The 14,583-nt window shown below is 48.3% G+C and overlaps 1 protein-coding gene across 1 annotated transcript; it reads right to left on the reverse strand.

Annotated features, from left to right (window-relative positions):
- Positions 1 to 3,064: 3,064 nt before the first annotated feature.
- Positions 3,065 to 9,737, reverse strand: GDF2 (growth differentiation factor 2). Its single transcript, XM_020895518.2, has 2 exons — positions 8,630 to 9,737; positions 3,065 to 5,820 (listed from the first exon to the last, which is right to left on the reverse strand). The coding sequence occupies exons 1-2, from the start codon at positions 8,973 to 8,975 to the stop codon at positions 4,871 to 4,873; spliced, it is 1,296 nt and encodes a 431-aa protein (XP_020751177.1). The 5' UTR covers positions 8,976 to 9,737; the 3' UTR covers positions 3,065 to 4,870.
- Positions 9,738 to 14,583: the final 4,846 nt, after the last annotated feature.

The following is a 14,583-nucleotide window of genomic DNA, read 5'->3' on the forward strand; positions in this document are numbered from 1 at the left end:
ATGACCATGTTTTTTCTTTTTTAGTTTGTTAACATGGTTGATTACACTGGTTGGTTTTCTAATATTTAACCAACCTTGTGTTTGTGAGATAAGCCTTTGTTGGTCATGATGTATTATTGTGTTATATGCTGTTGAATTCAATTTTGGAGGATTTTTGCATGTTCATGAAGAATATCCGTATGTAGTCCTTTTTATTTGGCTTTGGTTTCTAGGTAAAGCTGACCTTATAAAACGAGTTGAAAAATATTTCTATTTCTTAATTTTTCTAGTTTATGGAACGGTTCATGTAGTATTGTATTATTTTAAGTAATTAAGGCTCTAAGAAGTACTTCTCTAGATAAGGAAGGAGGGCTGGTTCTGTTTACTCCGTATCCCTACTTCCAAACAGAGCATTCTCACAGTTTTGTTCCATGACAGCAAAACTGTAACTGAAGTCCCAGAATAAATAATCACTCCAGCTGTTAATCACTCGCATAAGTGTTCACTGCCCCCAAACAACACTGTTTGCCTGATGGGAAGGCAGAAGAAAACTAGAGTAACTATGAGTGCAGCTCCCATTGTCACCTCCAGGGGGAGCTGTGTGTCAGGCTATGAGCCTGGCGGGGCCAGGTGCAGTGGGGGAGGTGATTTGAACTGGAATCAGTTCGGAGGTGTGTGTTGGGGGTGGGAGTGGAAGGTTCTCAGAGTGACCAAGGTCCTAAGAGCAGTGTGAATATCACCCACATGCTTGCTCTGCAGGCAGGGAACCTCTATGAAGCAAAGCTGTCTAGCCTCTTCCCTGCATCAAATATATTCTGTGCAGTGCGGAGAAATTCAAGCTTATAGACAGTGAGAGTAAGTTGTGGCCAGAGCCTGCCTAAAACTGTGCAGGGCCTAAAGAGGTTCTGGGAATGAATGCTTTTCTTTCTTTCTTTTTTGTTTTTCACAAATAAATAAGATTTATTTTAAATTAAATCTGGAGAGAGTTTATGCCTAAGCCGTCAATGTTACCAGAGAGAGAAAACCATAATACTAGTAAACAAGGGTCAAGTGGGTTTCCTGCTGCCCTAAGTCGGCAAGGCCTTGTGCAGTATTTGTTCATGATGCCTTCATTCATAGGTCTTGTTCACATCCTGCTTCTAAGACGAATTCTCCTAAACCACTTTCTCCTGTTTTATGGTTGAGGATGCTGGGGCTTGGAGGGATAATAGGACTTGCCCAGAATCACAGAGCTGAGGAGCAGTGGATTGACTGAAGGAAGGGAGGATACTGTCATCCTCTGAAGATTCTGCACACACTCACCTGGGCTTTGGTCCCTGACTTTGTGTCATAATCCCAGACGTGGACTTGTGGTGGGAGGTGGGGGATAGGAACACGATCAAGGCCTAGATTCTCTCTGGCTTTAGTAACCCCAACAATGCCATGTCTCCATAACTCCAGGGCAGTCTGCTGGATGCTTGGGTGAAGCTTGAATGCAGCAGGGGGAACACCATCCCCTGTTCCATGGGAATCCACAGGATAAGATGGGATGACATAGATGAATGGGAATGGTGAATGGGACACAGCCTTGGAAATCTAAGAGCAAATCCACCTGGCAGGCCTGGGAACAGGTTTCAGGGCACAACTTGGAGGGCTTTGGGATCTGCTCAGGTTACTAGGCTCAGCACTTCCCAACCTCTGACGTCCCCTGAGCATGTCTGTTCCCAAAGATGGCTGCCTCCTACCCTCTCCTGTTCATTCCTCTCTCTCTCTCTCTCCTCCTATCACCCTCCCAAGCCATTAAGCAAAGGTTTTCCTTTTAGCTCTCTCCGGGAAGACTTGGGAGCTAGCATCCTTCATCTTACAACCCTATCAAGCTTTTGCTCTCAATGGTGCTCTTTGGCCTGGTTTACCTGTAGTCTATCCTTCCTAGGACATCTTGCCTAGGGTGGCTTCACCTTGTGTCTGGAGTCATCAGTACATTACTGGTGAGCAGTGCCTGCCCTCCAGATGCTGACCTCACTTTTCCTCCATGACTTAACCATTCTTGCATTTTTCTCCTAGGTTCACCAGACATGTCATTACATGTATAAACCTCAATAACTAACAGGTTTCAGGCTTTTCTCCATGAGACCCCTGGGTCCAGGCAAATATCAAGGAAGTAGAGAGTTGTCTTTGCAGTTCCCGAATATATGGTTACATTTCAGGTTTGAGTGCCCAGCACCAGAGGACCTCTGGTGTGTGCCTGGGAAGGGGACATGCAGACAGAGGTGATTCTTGCTTCCAACCCAGATACAAGTAGGGAGGACAAAGATATTGGCAGAGCATGGGGAAAAATGAAGAGGGGGGAGATCAAAAAGATAACGGGGAAAGAAATGAAGATTTCAGGGTGAAAGAGAATAATAGAAGGTAACAGATGGCTCTAATATTTTTCTAAGCATTACTCAGAAAGAGAAGCAAGACCTCAATAAACTTTTTCTAAGCACCTAGGAAGCATGTGCACTTTGGGGGTTATAAGCAAGGACATAAAGACTCAGTGACCATTGATGTGACTGTGAACCAGTGAGTTACCTGGTCAGGACCCGAGCCCAGGCTAGGCAACCCCACATCTGGTATGTTTCCAGCCAACCTGCTGCTCCTAACTGTCCTCTGTTATTGGGCCCTGAGCTGTCCATGACTATGGATATTATACGACCTTTCATCCAAACAGGAGCCCTAGTTATATGTGGACAACATGGATTAACCAGGACCATCCCAGGCAAACCAGGGTGATGGTCACTGAGCCAGAGGAAGAGCCTGGTTAAGCAGCATCTGGCAGGAGCATTTCCAGGCAAAGGAAGGACAGTCTAGGCACCAACATGGATGACCCCGAAGGCACTGGGGGTGGGGCCCTGCGTGGCCCCCAGAATGCAAGTGTGATACTAGGGTCTTGAAAAGACCATGGAGCTCACGCACTCACTGTCCAGCAGAGACTTCATTCGCACGTGCCCACCCCTCTCTGTGCCCCTCCCTTCCACCTCCCCCCAGGGCCTGGAGGGAGGAATGGGTAGGGTGTGGGGCTAGGGGACCATCAGGCCCAGGTCTCACAGTCAAGAAAGACCACAGATTAGACATTTTACTTTATTTCCAAGTGAAATTTTGATGCAGGCACAGAAACACACCACAGGGACTAAAAAATGTCTGTCATCCATCCTTATGATTGAGCAACACTGTCATACTGGGAATTAGTATTTCCTGTAACTCCAGTAATTAAACGATAATGTTTTATTGTGTTTTGGTATTAAAGCTGTTCATTGGTTCCATGTAAACATTTAACACAAGCCATTAAAAAAATATTCTGGGAAATTCAACCAATGGGAACGACCTGGGTCTCTCCAGGCTTTTTATGGGATCTGCTCTGGCCAGCAATCAGAAGGGCCATGGAGTGGAATCTTTACCACTTCCAGACTCTTCCTACTCCACCCCCTTCCATGTGTGACTCTGAGAGTCAGAGGTCTTCTCTTGCAGTCAGTGGGGATGAAGTCTGGTCCCAAGGCCCAAGCCCAGGACCGGGACTGGATGCACATTACTCAAAACAGCCAGTGAGTGCAGCCAGAGTCAAATGTGGCCAATAAGGACCTGAGTTCATCAATGGCGGGAGCCCTCATCCAGGAAAACTGGATGTCATCACCTGAGTACCTGGAGTAAAAACAAGGATGTTGCAAATACCAAAGCAAGAATGCATTTATTTCAACAAATTCAAATCCAGGTCTTGTCATCCATGGAGTCCCTGTGGGACAGGAGCCCATGGGTTTGTGATGGTGGTGAGCTGGTTATGCTAAGTAACTGCAGAGACACAGGCCACGGGCTGCCCATCCCTCAGGGTAAACCCAGTGTACCCCTGCAAACCATCTTGCAGTCTGAGTCCACGGCAGCGAGCGGCCCTGTATGAACCACTGGTCACATAAGCTCTGTGCCAGTGGGTCAAAGTTCCTCTGGCCACAGCGTACACTGCAGCCTGAGGGCGTTCGTCTTGCATTTTCTCCATCCTGCAGCTGGTTTAAGGGATAGTTCCCAGTGACTCAGGGGTATCTTAAAAAGCATTTGGGACTGAATCAACACAGGCACAAAGCAGTCAGAACATACCCTAGATGTGACAAGTAGCCCAGTCATCCTGCTGGGTACTGTTTGGACTTAGTCCAGTTTGTCCCCCAGTCCCCACCTCCCAAAGTCTAACTGTCTTCAGTTACCAGGTGACCTGCTAAACTGCAGCAGGGTACTTGGGGAGGTCCTTGGCTTTAGTGACTGACGGACCTGTGGAGATCCGTGGATTGGAATCATACCATTGACTGTAGCTACTTGAACTGTTGCTATTTGGGCTACTTGAACCCAAGTTTTGACTCCCATATGTGTGAATTGGGAGTCATGATGCCCATCTCATGAGTTGTGGGAATAATGTCCAGTGGGAGTGGCAGTCCACACTGCCACAGTCCATTCCTTTCCCCTTTATTCACTGTGGTTATTGGAGTAAATCCTGTCTCTCCCACTTGCTTTAATTCCCATTAATCTGTGTGCATCTCCCGTTTAGACTTCTCGGCCTCATTTTTGCTCAGTTTTCTGCTGACTCTGGATTATTATTTCTCTTGTCCCCATTTCTTTATCTCCCCTCCCACCCCAGCAACCCTTCCAGGCTTTCCTCTTCTCCCCAAACCCTATTGCCCATTGGCATCCCCTCCCCTGTAGTTCAGCCCAGTGGGGTGTGCTTGGGGTGGGCCCTGAGAGGGAGAGCAGGTCTTTGCCTCAAGGACCTGGTGGCTCCCCTTCCTTCTCCAGATTGGCACACAGGTGGACCTGTTCCCTGTCATGCCCAGCGGGACACAGGACCTGTCACTAGGAGCCCATCCACCCTGCCTCCCCCGCCCACAGGCTAGCACTACCTGCACCCACACTCTGCCACACTCATCCCTTCATAGTGGTACTTGAGGGTGGGGACCCCCATGTCATCCTTGTAGAGGATGGAGATGGGGCTCAGTTTGGTGGGCACACAGCAGGCCTTGCCCACCTTCATGGGGAACTTGAGATGCACCAGGGTCTTCACGATGGCATGTTTTGTTGGGGTCACATCGTCAGCCAGGGGGAAGAAGCAGCCACCTTTACATTCAAAGGCATCATACTCCTTGGGCGCAATGATCCAGCTGTCCCAGCCGATGTCCTCGAAGTTCACCCGCAAGGAGGTCTTCTGACAGTGGTTGTTGGCCCCAGCACTCCTCTTCCGTCTGACCAAAGATGACTCCTTGGGCGTGTGGCTTTGCACATCCTCCTCCTCCTCATCTTTGTTCTCACCTGCCTCCACCGCAGTGCTCTTGGACAACTTCTTGAGCACACTCTCCTGCTCGTGGCCGATCATCTCCCTGAGCTCCAGCCTGGTCTCCTTAGTCCCGTTGCTGTGGTCGTTGGAGAAGACGACAAAGAAGGGCAGGTTTTTGGATCCTGGGGGGACACTGATATCCAGCTTGTCACAGCCCTTCCTGTGACTCTCCACTGTCACTTCCAGTTTATTTTTGCTCTTGGTGGAGTCTGCCCGGACCCACCGCTTCACAGCACTGGATACCTCAAAGGTCTCCCAGCCCTCATCCCGGATGTCTTGAGATACCAGGAAGGTCTTGGTTCCCCCAGGAGCATCCCAGACCTCAGCTCCATCTAGAACATCATAAATGACCATGTTTCCTTTCAGCTCGTGAGAGGAGTCCATGTGACTCTGACAGGAGAGGTAGAGTCGGAGTTCGGCCCTGGTGATCTGCTCATGCCTGGGAATGGAAATATTGAAGAGCAAGATGTGCTTCTGGAAAGGGAAGTCTTCTGTGGTGGCTATAGAGACAGCATCTGAAATGCAAATATACAGTCGTCTGCTGGGAGGGTCTGTTTTCACAATACCAAACCTGAGACTCATGATTTATATGAAAGGGCACTGGGCATGACACTATCTCTAACAAGTCTCTCTTTGGTTTCACTCAAGACCTTAATGTAGTAGGGTATTTAAAAGATACATTTGACATCTTCCAAAGAAAAACAGAGTCAGGAGATGTCTTGCATTGAAACTGACAGCTCCAGCTGTTTACTGAGCATCTAACATGTGCCCACTTTTGCATACTATATTTTAATTTTCTCTTAATATTGACCCAAGGAAGATCTAATTATTATTATTACACTTTTACAGATGTGGAGACTTGGATTTAGCGTGTGCAGCTGCCAAAGTGCACACATCCTGTAAAGATCCTCACTTAAAAAAAAAATAAAAGAACCAAATAAACAAAACGTCAAAGCACACTATCAGCCTCAGAGTGCAAATCCTGAGTATAAAATATTAAAGGAGAGATCCTGGGAGGGGATGGTGAAATTTTATTACTACAGTGTTAAAAATATCACCTAAATCATGTAGAAAATTATTCAGAATTGTAACTTATGAGCAAAATGAAGGAAGGTGTTTTTTTTTTTATTTTTAATGTGTGAGGAAAAAATAGATTAACCTCAATGGCTTGGTCATGTTAGACATACATGGAGCTTGCCTTTTAGCCACACAACTGTCTCTCTTCCCACTTTCCTGGCTGACTCTCAGCCATTAGCACATCTCTATTATACCATGGCCTGGTCACAGGAGGGAAGACAAGTTGTGTTTTCTGAGCATCTACTATGTGCCAACATGAGGGGAGATTGTGTGCTGTCATGAAACCTGGAAGCATCTGACAGTCTAAAATTCCAATCCTGACTCTCCCTCTCCTAGGCTTATGAACGGGGAGAAGTCCTGAGTTTCTCTGGGCCTTAGTTTCCTCATCTGTAGAATGGGGCTCCATCCTACCACCTTCCCAGGGTTGGTGTGAAGCTTTGACAAGAAGGCACATGAAACCTGCCCAACACTGTCCCTGGTTCACAGCAGATGCTCAGTCAGTACTCCTATGTCCTCCCCAGAAACTGTGCATGCTCCACGTTACCTGTGCATGCCCCACTCCAAGCACATGGCCGTTCACACAGCTCTGTGTGCCCTCACTCAGCATGGAGTGCTGTTCTAGTTTCTGTACCATGTGTTAAGCCCGCTGTGTCATATGTGAGTAGTGAGTGGGCATGTGCAGGGCATTAGCTACTGGCTATGCTCTGTGGCATGCCTTGAAAATTGCCAAGGGACCACATCAGATATCTAGAGAACAAGTGCTCTCTCTGCCTCAGCCACACTCAGGCTGTTTGTGATGATGATCACTGCCTCCACAGCAGTACTGGCCACAGGCAGAGCTGGGGTCAGATCAGAGCACTTGCTTCTGGGACACAGACAATGCTGGGGGTAAGGGAGCAGGGAGGGGTCACTGAGATGGCTCCCAACACTGGACTCCCAGACTACAGGATTTGGTGATTAGGGTCAGCCAAAGAAGCTCAGCCTTTCCCTAAAGCAGGGGTTACAGACATGTCCCATAGGCATACTGTGATGCCGGCAGTATCTATATTACCTGCAGACTGCATTAAAGAAAAATTAAACCCACCTTTTAGAAATAAGACAGGTCCACATTAAACCTAGATTTTTGTTTTCCTTTGGGGCCATCAGGGGCCTCCTTGGTGGCTCAGATGATAAAGAATCCGCCTGCAATGTGGGAGTTCTGGGTTCGATCCTTGGGTTGGGAAGATCCTCAGGAGGAGGGTGTGGCAACCCACTCCAGTATTCTTGCCTGGAGAAACCCCACGGACAGAGGAGTCTGGCAGGCTAAAGTCCATGGGGTCACAGAGTCGGACATGAGTGGGGAACTCAGCACAGCACAGGGGCCACTGGACAATACAGCTTTGCCAGGCACACAGCCTGACCACAGCATCTTTTCCACAGGGTATATGGTTAGGAGTCCGCAGGCCTCAAGCTCAGGAGGGAAGGAGTCCTGTGTGCCTGGCTGGTTAGAGGCTGCAACTGCAGAAAAAGCCTGAGCTGTGCAAACAGGTAGGACTGGGTCAGAATCCAGCTGCTTAACTAACATGTGAACTGGGAGAGTTCCCCCAGGGTCTGCAAGCCTTGGCTCACTGCTCACAAGATCGTGTCACCTACATAGTGTGAATTAGAGGACATAAGCCCTAAGTTGACATTCGTTATCTTCTAATCCTACTAAATCAGGGAAATTATTTTATACTTAGAAAATAACTATGTTGCCTTCCAGTGTTACTCAGAGAAATTAACTGAGTTTTAAACACCTTTTGATGAGTGAGAAATGCAGTCTTTCAGTGTTTAAAAAGACGCCTGTTAGTTAGAGGCTAAATAAGTTGTCTGTGTATAAGTAGGAAGGAGACAGGATGGGAAGGGGGTGGGATAGGGAAGGGATGGAAGAAAACGAGCAGGCATTCCTTCAGCACCTACTGTGTTAATGTGGTGCTGGGCCCAGAGAGGGAGAATTTTCTAGAGCAGAGCTGTCTGGTAGAACTTTAGGCAACCACGGAATTGTTCTACAGTCTCCATTTCCTATAGGATAGCTAGGCGTGATTGCTGAGCACTTGCATCCAAACTACTGAAACTAACTAAATTATTAATTTTATTTCATTTAAATTAACCTAAGCTGAAACAAAGAGTCCCATGTCTCAAGTGGCCGCCATATTGGGCAGCGCAGCCATGGACCGACCACTGAGTCCCCCCGTCCCCACCCGGGGCGCCCGGTGGAGCCGACTCTACCTTCCACGCTGAAGCTGCGCACAATGTTTGATGCAGGGGTGGACGTCTTGTCGGTGGTGTATCTGTTGTATAGATCGATCATGTATTGCGGTGGCTCGGCTCGGGTTCTGTCCTGAGAAGGGACCCCACTCAGGTTGAGGTTGCGCAGAAAATCCACCTTCATGTTCTCCAGGAACATCCTCAGGTCGAAGGTGATCCCCTCCTGCTCGCCGCCGGGCCCCCCTAGCAGGCGGTGGGCATCTCCCCCACTGGATGGGCGCCCCCGGTTCTCCAGGGGCTTCCCTAGGGCGGAGCAGGCCAGTAAGGACAGCACAGGCAGGGCCATCCAGAGCGCCCCACAGCCCATCTTGGGATGCTCTCGCCCTGGTTTGGAGACTGCGGCAGCCGCAGTGTGTTAGCGGGTGCCGGGAGGAGCCCGGAAGGAGCCGGCTTGCATTGTCCTGCCCACAGCTCTGTACGGCGCACCCGGGCCAGTTCACAGGCTCTCACCCTTCTGCTGTCCCCGAAGTGCCCTCCACTTGTTCTTATCTGGCCCTTGATGCTGTTCAGGCCTCTTATCTAAGGGGGCTCTCTGTTAATGAAGGCTCTATAAACATCTGACAAACACACAGGGCTAATGGGAAGGACACAGCCTGCTGCAAAGAATCCGAGTTTCTCCTTGGGGTTATCGCCCCCTAATTAGGATGGATCCTTTCTCATTTCCTTGCCAGCTCTCAGAAGAATCTTGAGACAGGGTAACATATGCTCCATCTCCTGGGCCACAGAAACAAAGAATCCAGGAAAGAAATAAGACCCCAAAGTCCTCCAAATATGGAAACAACAGCACAAAACTCCCAGAAGCCCCTGGGCTGACCACTGGGGTGGGGTTGGGGGGTTAGTAAGAAGCCTGGTTCCCGTGGAACTGGAATGTGCATCTGTGGCTCAAGTACTTGGTGCCTTGGTCTCTCATCTGTCAAGTGAGTTCCTGAGTCTTAGAGATCATGGGTAAAGGTGGCACATATAATTTAGTGAGGTGGTAGAGACTTTGGAGTCAGACCAGATGTGAGTTCAAATCCCAGCTCGTTCAGCTGTTCTTACATGCATGACCTGGAGCAAGTCGTTTCACCTTTCTGGGCCTCCACTTCAGAAGAGAGCAGTAAGGACTTAAGGCAATAAGTGCTAACCATCATGGCAGTCACTGCAAGCCCCAGTCGGTTGGGTGGTTACATTCTGCCTGCAGCTTCTCTACCCTGGGTCTGACTGAATGGGAGCTTGGGAGGAATCCCCAGAGGCCCTGCACCTGCCTGGCCTGCTCTCTAAAAACATCACTTACACACCAAGGCCTCCTGGCCCTGGCACCCAAGTACAGCTCTGTCACTGGTCTGGGGGTGATGGTGCGGTCTTGATCTCATGTCATCCGGGCGGTTGCCTGGGCCGTACTTGTCAGTCAGGAGAACCATGTAATCTGGGAAACAATGGAGCAGGGAAGCACTGAGTCCAGGGCATGCCCAGGAGATGTTCCCCTGCCTGAAGAAGCTGAGAAACTGGCCCAGTTGAGCTCTGCTAGGTTTCAGGGTCTGTGTTATTTTAAAAACTGCAGGCCCACACTTAGATCTGTCCATTTCCATTGCGTGTGGGTTTGACCATAGCAAAGAATAAGCATAAAATATTCTGGGAGTCTACTGTGAGGAGAATTTATTTTTTTTTTTTGTGAGGAGAATTTAAATGTGAGGTTTTTCCAAGCTGATGAGGCTTCTGGAGGGGGTGGTGCAGTGAGCTAAGCAGATTCAGGAAGATGAACAAGGGGCCAGGGCGGGCAGGGTCAGAGATCCCTGGTGTGCATCCAGCTTTTCCCCACCCCTAGTGAGGGTAGGCTGAAACCAGGAATCCCCAGTGGCCAGGCCTGGACAGAACTTGCTGTCCCTGTCCTTTGGGGACACTGCCAAGGAGGATGGATGGGAAGGGTGCCGTTTCAGAAGGGCTGCTTGCAGAGTGGGTAGGAAGCATGCTGGGCTTTGAGCCAACTCAGCTCAAGAACTCCGAGGCAGGGGAAAGATGAATGGGTGCACGGCCCCCAGAAGTGGGGCTGCAACTTTCCAGCAGGGAGTGGGCTGGGAGGGGTTGGGGAGCTAGGCAGGCACCCTGCAGGCTGCTCCAGTCCCTGGAGGCAGCCCAGAAGCCTGTCATGTTCAAGAGGCGGAGTCAGGGGGCTCAGGGGATGGGGGTGGCCTGAATGTGCTCTTGAAGCCGGAGGAGCTGCTCTTCGATGTTTTCTTAAAAACATGACAGATTGCTATTCTGATGATAAGAGTACTAAATATAGTTCAGATATTTTGGAAATGCAAAGCATTAGAAAGAATGTAAAAATAACCTGCAGTCTCACCAATTTGAGATATATGCAGCTCCACAATCCCCTATTTAAAACTTTTGTGTCTGGGAGGGTTTTGAAGTTCAGGAAGCTTCAGATTTGGGGAGGTGTATACAGTATATGGAGTGTATATTGTCATATCCCCAGTGGGGACAACATATTGGTATTTCTGCAGTGAAACAAATAATAACACGAATCTCCTTTCAGGTCAGGTTCTGTCTTGAAAGGAACTGAAATAAACTTCAGGTTTTCTAATTGCTTTGGATTTGGGGATCTCTGATATAGGACCGCACACCTGTTTACATATGGGGTCATCACATCTGGTCATGGAGGCTTTACAGAAACACTGTCTGGAGGTCCTGGTCACATAGACTTCGATGAGGATGGCGCCTGCAGACCTGTGCTCTGTGTAGAATGATCTGCCCCACAAACTCAGAATATCAGTATGTCCACATCTCCTTTATTGTTTTTAAGTAATTGCATGAGACCTCCTGACCCACATTACTGGAAAGTCTGCCTTTCTTTCTCAGAGCATCCCTTTCCTGAATTGTCCATGAGCTTTGCAGGTTTATTTAGTCCAAAAGAGATGGAGGGGGGGGTGGTATCAGGACAAATTCTAAGGCTGGAAAGGGAAATAAGGCTGGGACAGAGGTCCTGGCAGGTCCCAGCCACTGTTGCTTCTCATTGACACACAGCTCTGCTGCTGGGGTGGGTCCCACACAGTTCACAGCCGCTGGCGCACAGCTGCGGGGATGGCCTGGCAGCTCCACGTTCCTGCTCAGGTCCCCACGATGTCTCCGATTGGGCACCAAGGTAACAGTTTTCTTAAACATCCTGCCAGGCTTACCCTCTCTCCAGAAGGCACTCTGGTGGCAGGCGGCTGGGTGGAGAGAAGAGACCAGCTGTGCTCACACTCTGATCCCATCCTACAGATTTCTAGGTTCTTATGGGGAGTTTCAGTTACCAGCCTAGACTCCCATTTTCCTCAAAGTGATTTAGAGCCCTTACTACCTTTCTGAATGAATGGGCCTTGGTTCCTCTGGACAGATTCCCTTGACTCTGGGTCTTAGGGAACAAGGTTTAGGTCTTGTTTTGTCTTTCCCAGATGACACGGGAGCCTCATGCAAAAGGACCCCCTCTCTTCCCTCCCACCTGCTTGCCTCAGGGAAGGGCTGCCTTGACTGCACCATAATGATCTTATTTCCTACTCCTCTCTCCTTTTTCTCTTCCCCAAAGCAGTTTACTCTGTGATCTAGCAATTCTATTTCTGTATACATAGCCACAAGAATGGAAAGTAGGGTCTCAAAAAGATATTTGTAAACACATTTTCATGGCAGTATTACTCACAATAGCCAGAGGGTAGAAACAACCCTAGTGTCTACTGATTTATGAATGGATAAACAAAATGTAGTATATCCACCCAATGGAATATTATTCAGCCTTAAAAAGGAAGGGAATTCTGACACATGCCATGACATGGAGGAATCTTGAAGATTTGCTAAATAAAATAAGCCAGTCACAAAAGGATAAATATTGTATGATCTCACTTATATGAAGTACTTAAGAGTAGTGAAATGTAGAGAGATTAGAGAGTAGAATGGTGGGGGTGGTAATGGAGAGTTATTGATTAACTATAATACAGCTGCTTCGAAGGGGTCAGGAGCCCCTTCCATCACAAGAGGCTTGACCTCTCAAGTTCCACACTCACTCACTTATTGCTTAGAGGAATGAAAGCAGCCCCACTTTGAGGTTCTAAGGAGAGAACATGAACCAGGCAGAGCAGCAGATCTGTCACTTACCAGCTCCGTGCCTCAACTTCTTGAGATCCTGCTTACTCCCGGCACTGTGTCTCTGAACCGTGCCCAAGTGGTCAGCAAATTTGTTAGAACAGTGGTTCTTAAAATGTTGTCCCTAGACCTTTGCAGTAGCAGCACCTGGCAACTGGTTTAAAAACGTGAAGTCTTTTCCCAAATCAAAAACTCTCATTCATCCCAGCAAGCTAGTCAAGCTCTCCAGGTGATTCTGCTCATTCAAATTGACTTTGATAAAAGAGGAAATTCATATGAGCCTTCCAAGAGATCAAGTATGTGTATACTGCCTGGCATGGTATTTGGCATGTAGTAGATGCTAAATAACCAAATGAATAAACAGTTCATTCATTCCTCTGCTCACCCACCCTCTACATATACAAACAAGACTGCTAGGAGAGAATGGAGGAATCTAGGATTGGATTAGACTTGAGTAAGAAAGAAAAGTGGTCCAAAGCTTGAAAGAGCACCATCATCTTAGGGAGTAGAAGAGAGGAGGAGATTTGGAAATCCCAGAAGCACCAGTTTATCAGTGAAGGAGATTTTATGTTTCTAGATTTTGGTAAAAGGAAATAGCCTTTGGCTCTAACTTCAGTATTTTGGTGCACAGCTTGGAGTCAGAGCTGCCAAAGTGGTTCTGCCCTCCTTGTTTTCCCACAGAAACCCACTCCAGCCTTCCTTGGCACATGCTGCCATCAAACACATTTTGCACAAGCTGGTGCCTTCAGTGGCTTTATGCCACTAGCTAACTCCAGCTCTTCCATCCTGGTGGAGCCATCTCTACTCCTCTCCACTCCTCTTCCTCTGGAGTCTCTTCCTCACACCCTCACCCCAGACTTCTTCAGGCTCTTTCATCATGGTCCCGTCTCTATCTTGGCTATAGAAGGAGCCCGAGTTATAGGCTATAGCTCTGATGACATTTTAAGAGTGATTTAGACATACAGAGGCAACTATTGGGATGCCTCAAGCAAGACATCTGGTAGTATCCAGATTCAGTTTCCCCTTTTTGAATAAAAGGGTTGTACCAGAAGTTTTCCAAATTTTCTTCCAGCCTTACTATTTTCAGCTCACAGCTGTACTGTTGTTCAGTTGCACATGAATTAAGGCTCTACTCATTCAGAGGATGTTAACTTCAGGATTAGGGCTCAGTGGCAGGCCACCACACTGCTCCCTCAAGACAGACTCAGGTGTAGTTAAGTGAATTCAAGGACTGTGCGCATCTGGGCTGTGTGCTGGGACCTCTTGCTCCTGTGATCATGTGATGAAACAGAGAGAGAGAGAGGGAAAAAAAAGTTGTTTCATATTTACATTTCTTTTTAAACCTTGCTTTATTGTAAGGCCACTCAGTGCCATTGAGACAACCCTAGTAGGCTGGAGGCGGGGAGGGTGGGGGGGCATCACTGGCTGGGAAGCTGGGAAGCAACACCAACCACATTGGCCTTGAACCTGTCAACTTTGCATATCAAAGCCTGTATTACCTGTGATCTTGGTAAGACACTGGTGGCCATATCACTTACCTGTTTGGAGCCTGTTTTTCTGAAGCACCAACTGGGGAGTAAGTTGCAAGTTTGCTATGTGGCTAAAGGAGATACCCTATCTAAGCTACACGGTGCTCTGTAAACACGAGGGGTCCCTGCTGGCACTAGTTCCTTTCATCCTACAGCAAAATCATCACCACTAGGTACCATCCATCCCGGCACAAGCACAACGCCCCTGTCCATGGCTGACACAGGGCTGAGCCTCCCAGCCTTCTCCCTCAACCCCTGTAATCCAGAAATGAGGACACAGAGAAGTTGCAG

This window comes from Odocoileus virginianus, chromosome 7 (assembly GCF_023699985.2).
Source record: "Odocoileus virginianus isolate 20LAN1187 ecotype Illinois chromosome 7, Ovbor_1.2, whole genome shotgun sequence".
Lineage (NCBI taxonomy): Eukaryota > Metazoa > Chordata > Mammalia > Artiodactyla > Cervidae > Odocoileus > Odocoileus virginianus.

Coding starts and splice junctions, on each gene's coding strand:
- GDF2 (XM_020895518.2), bottom strand. CDS start 8,975: ATGGGCTGTGGGGCGCTCTGGATGGCCCTGCCTGTGCTGTCCTTACTG. Junction 5,821..8,629: donor GCGCAGCTTCAGCGTGGAAG/GTAGAGTCGGCT, acceptor TTTGCATTTCAG/ATGCTGTCTCTATAGCCACC.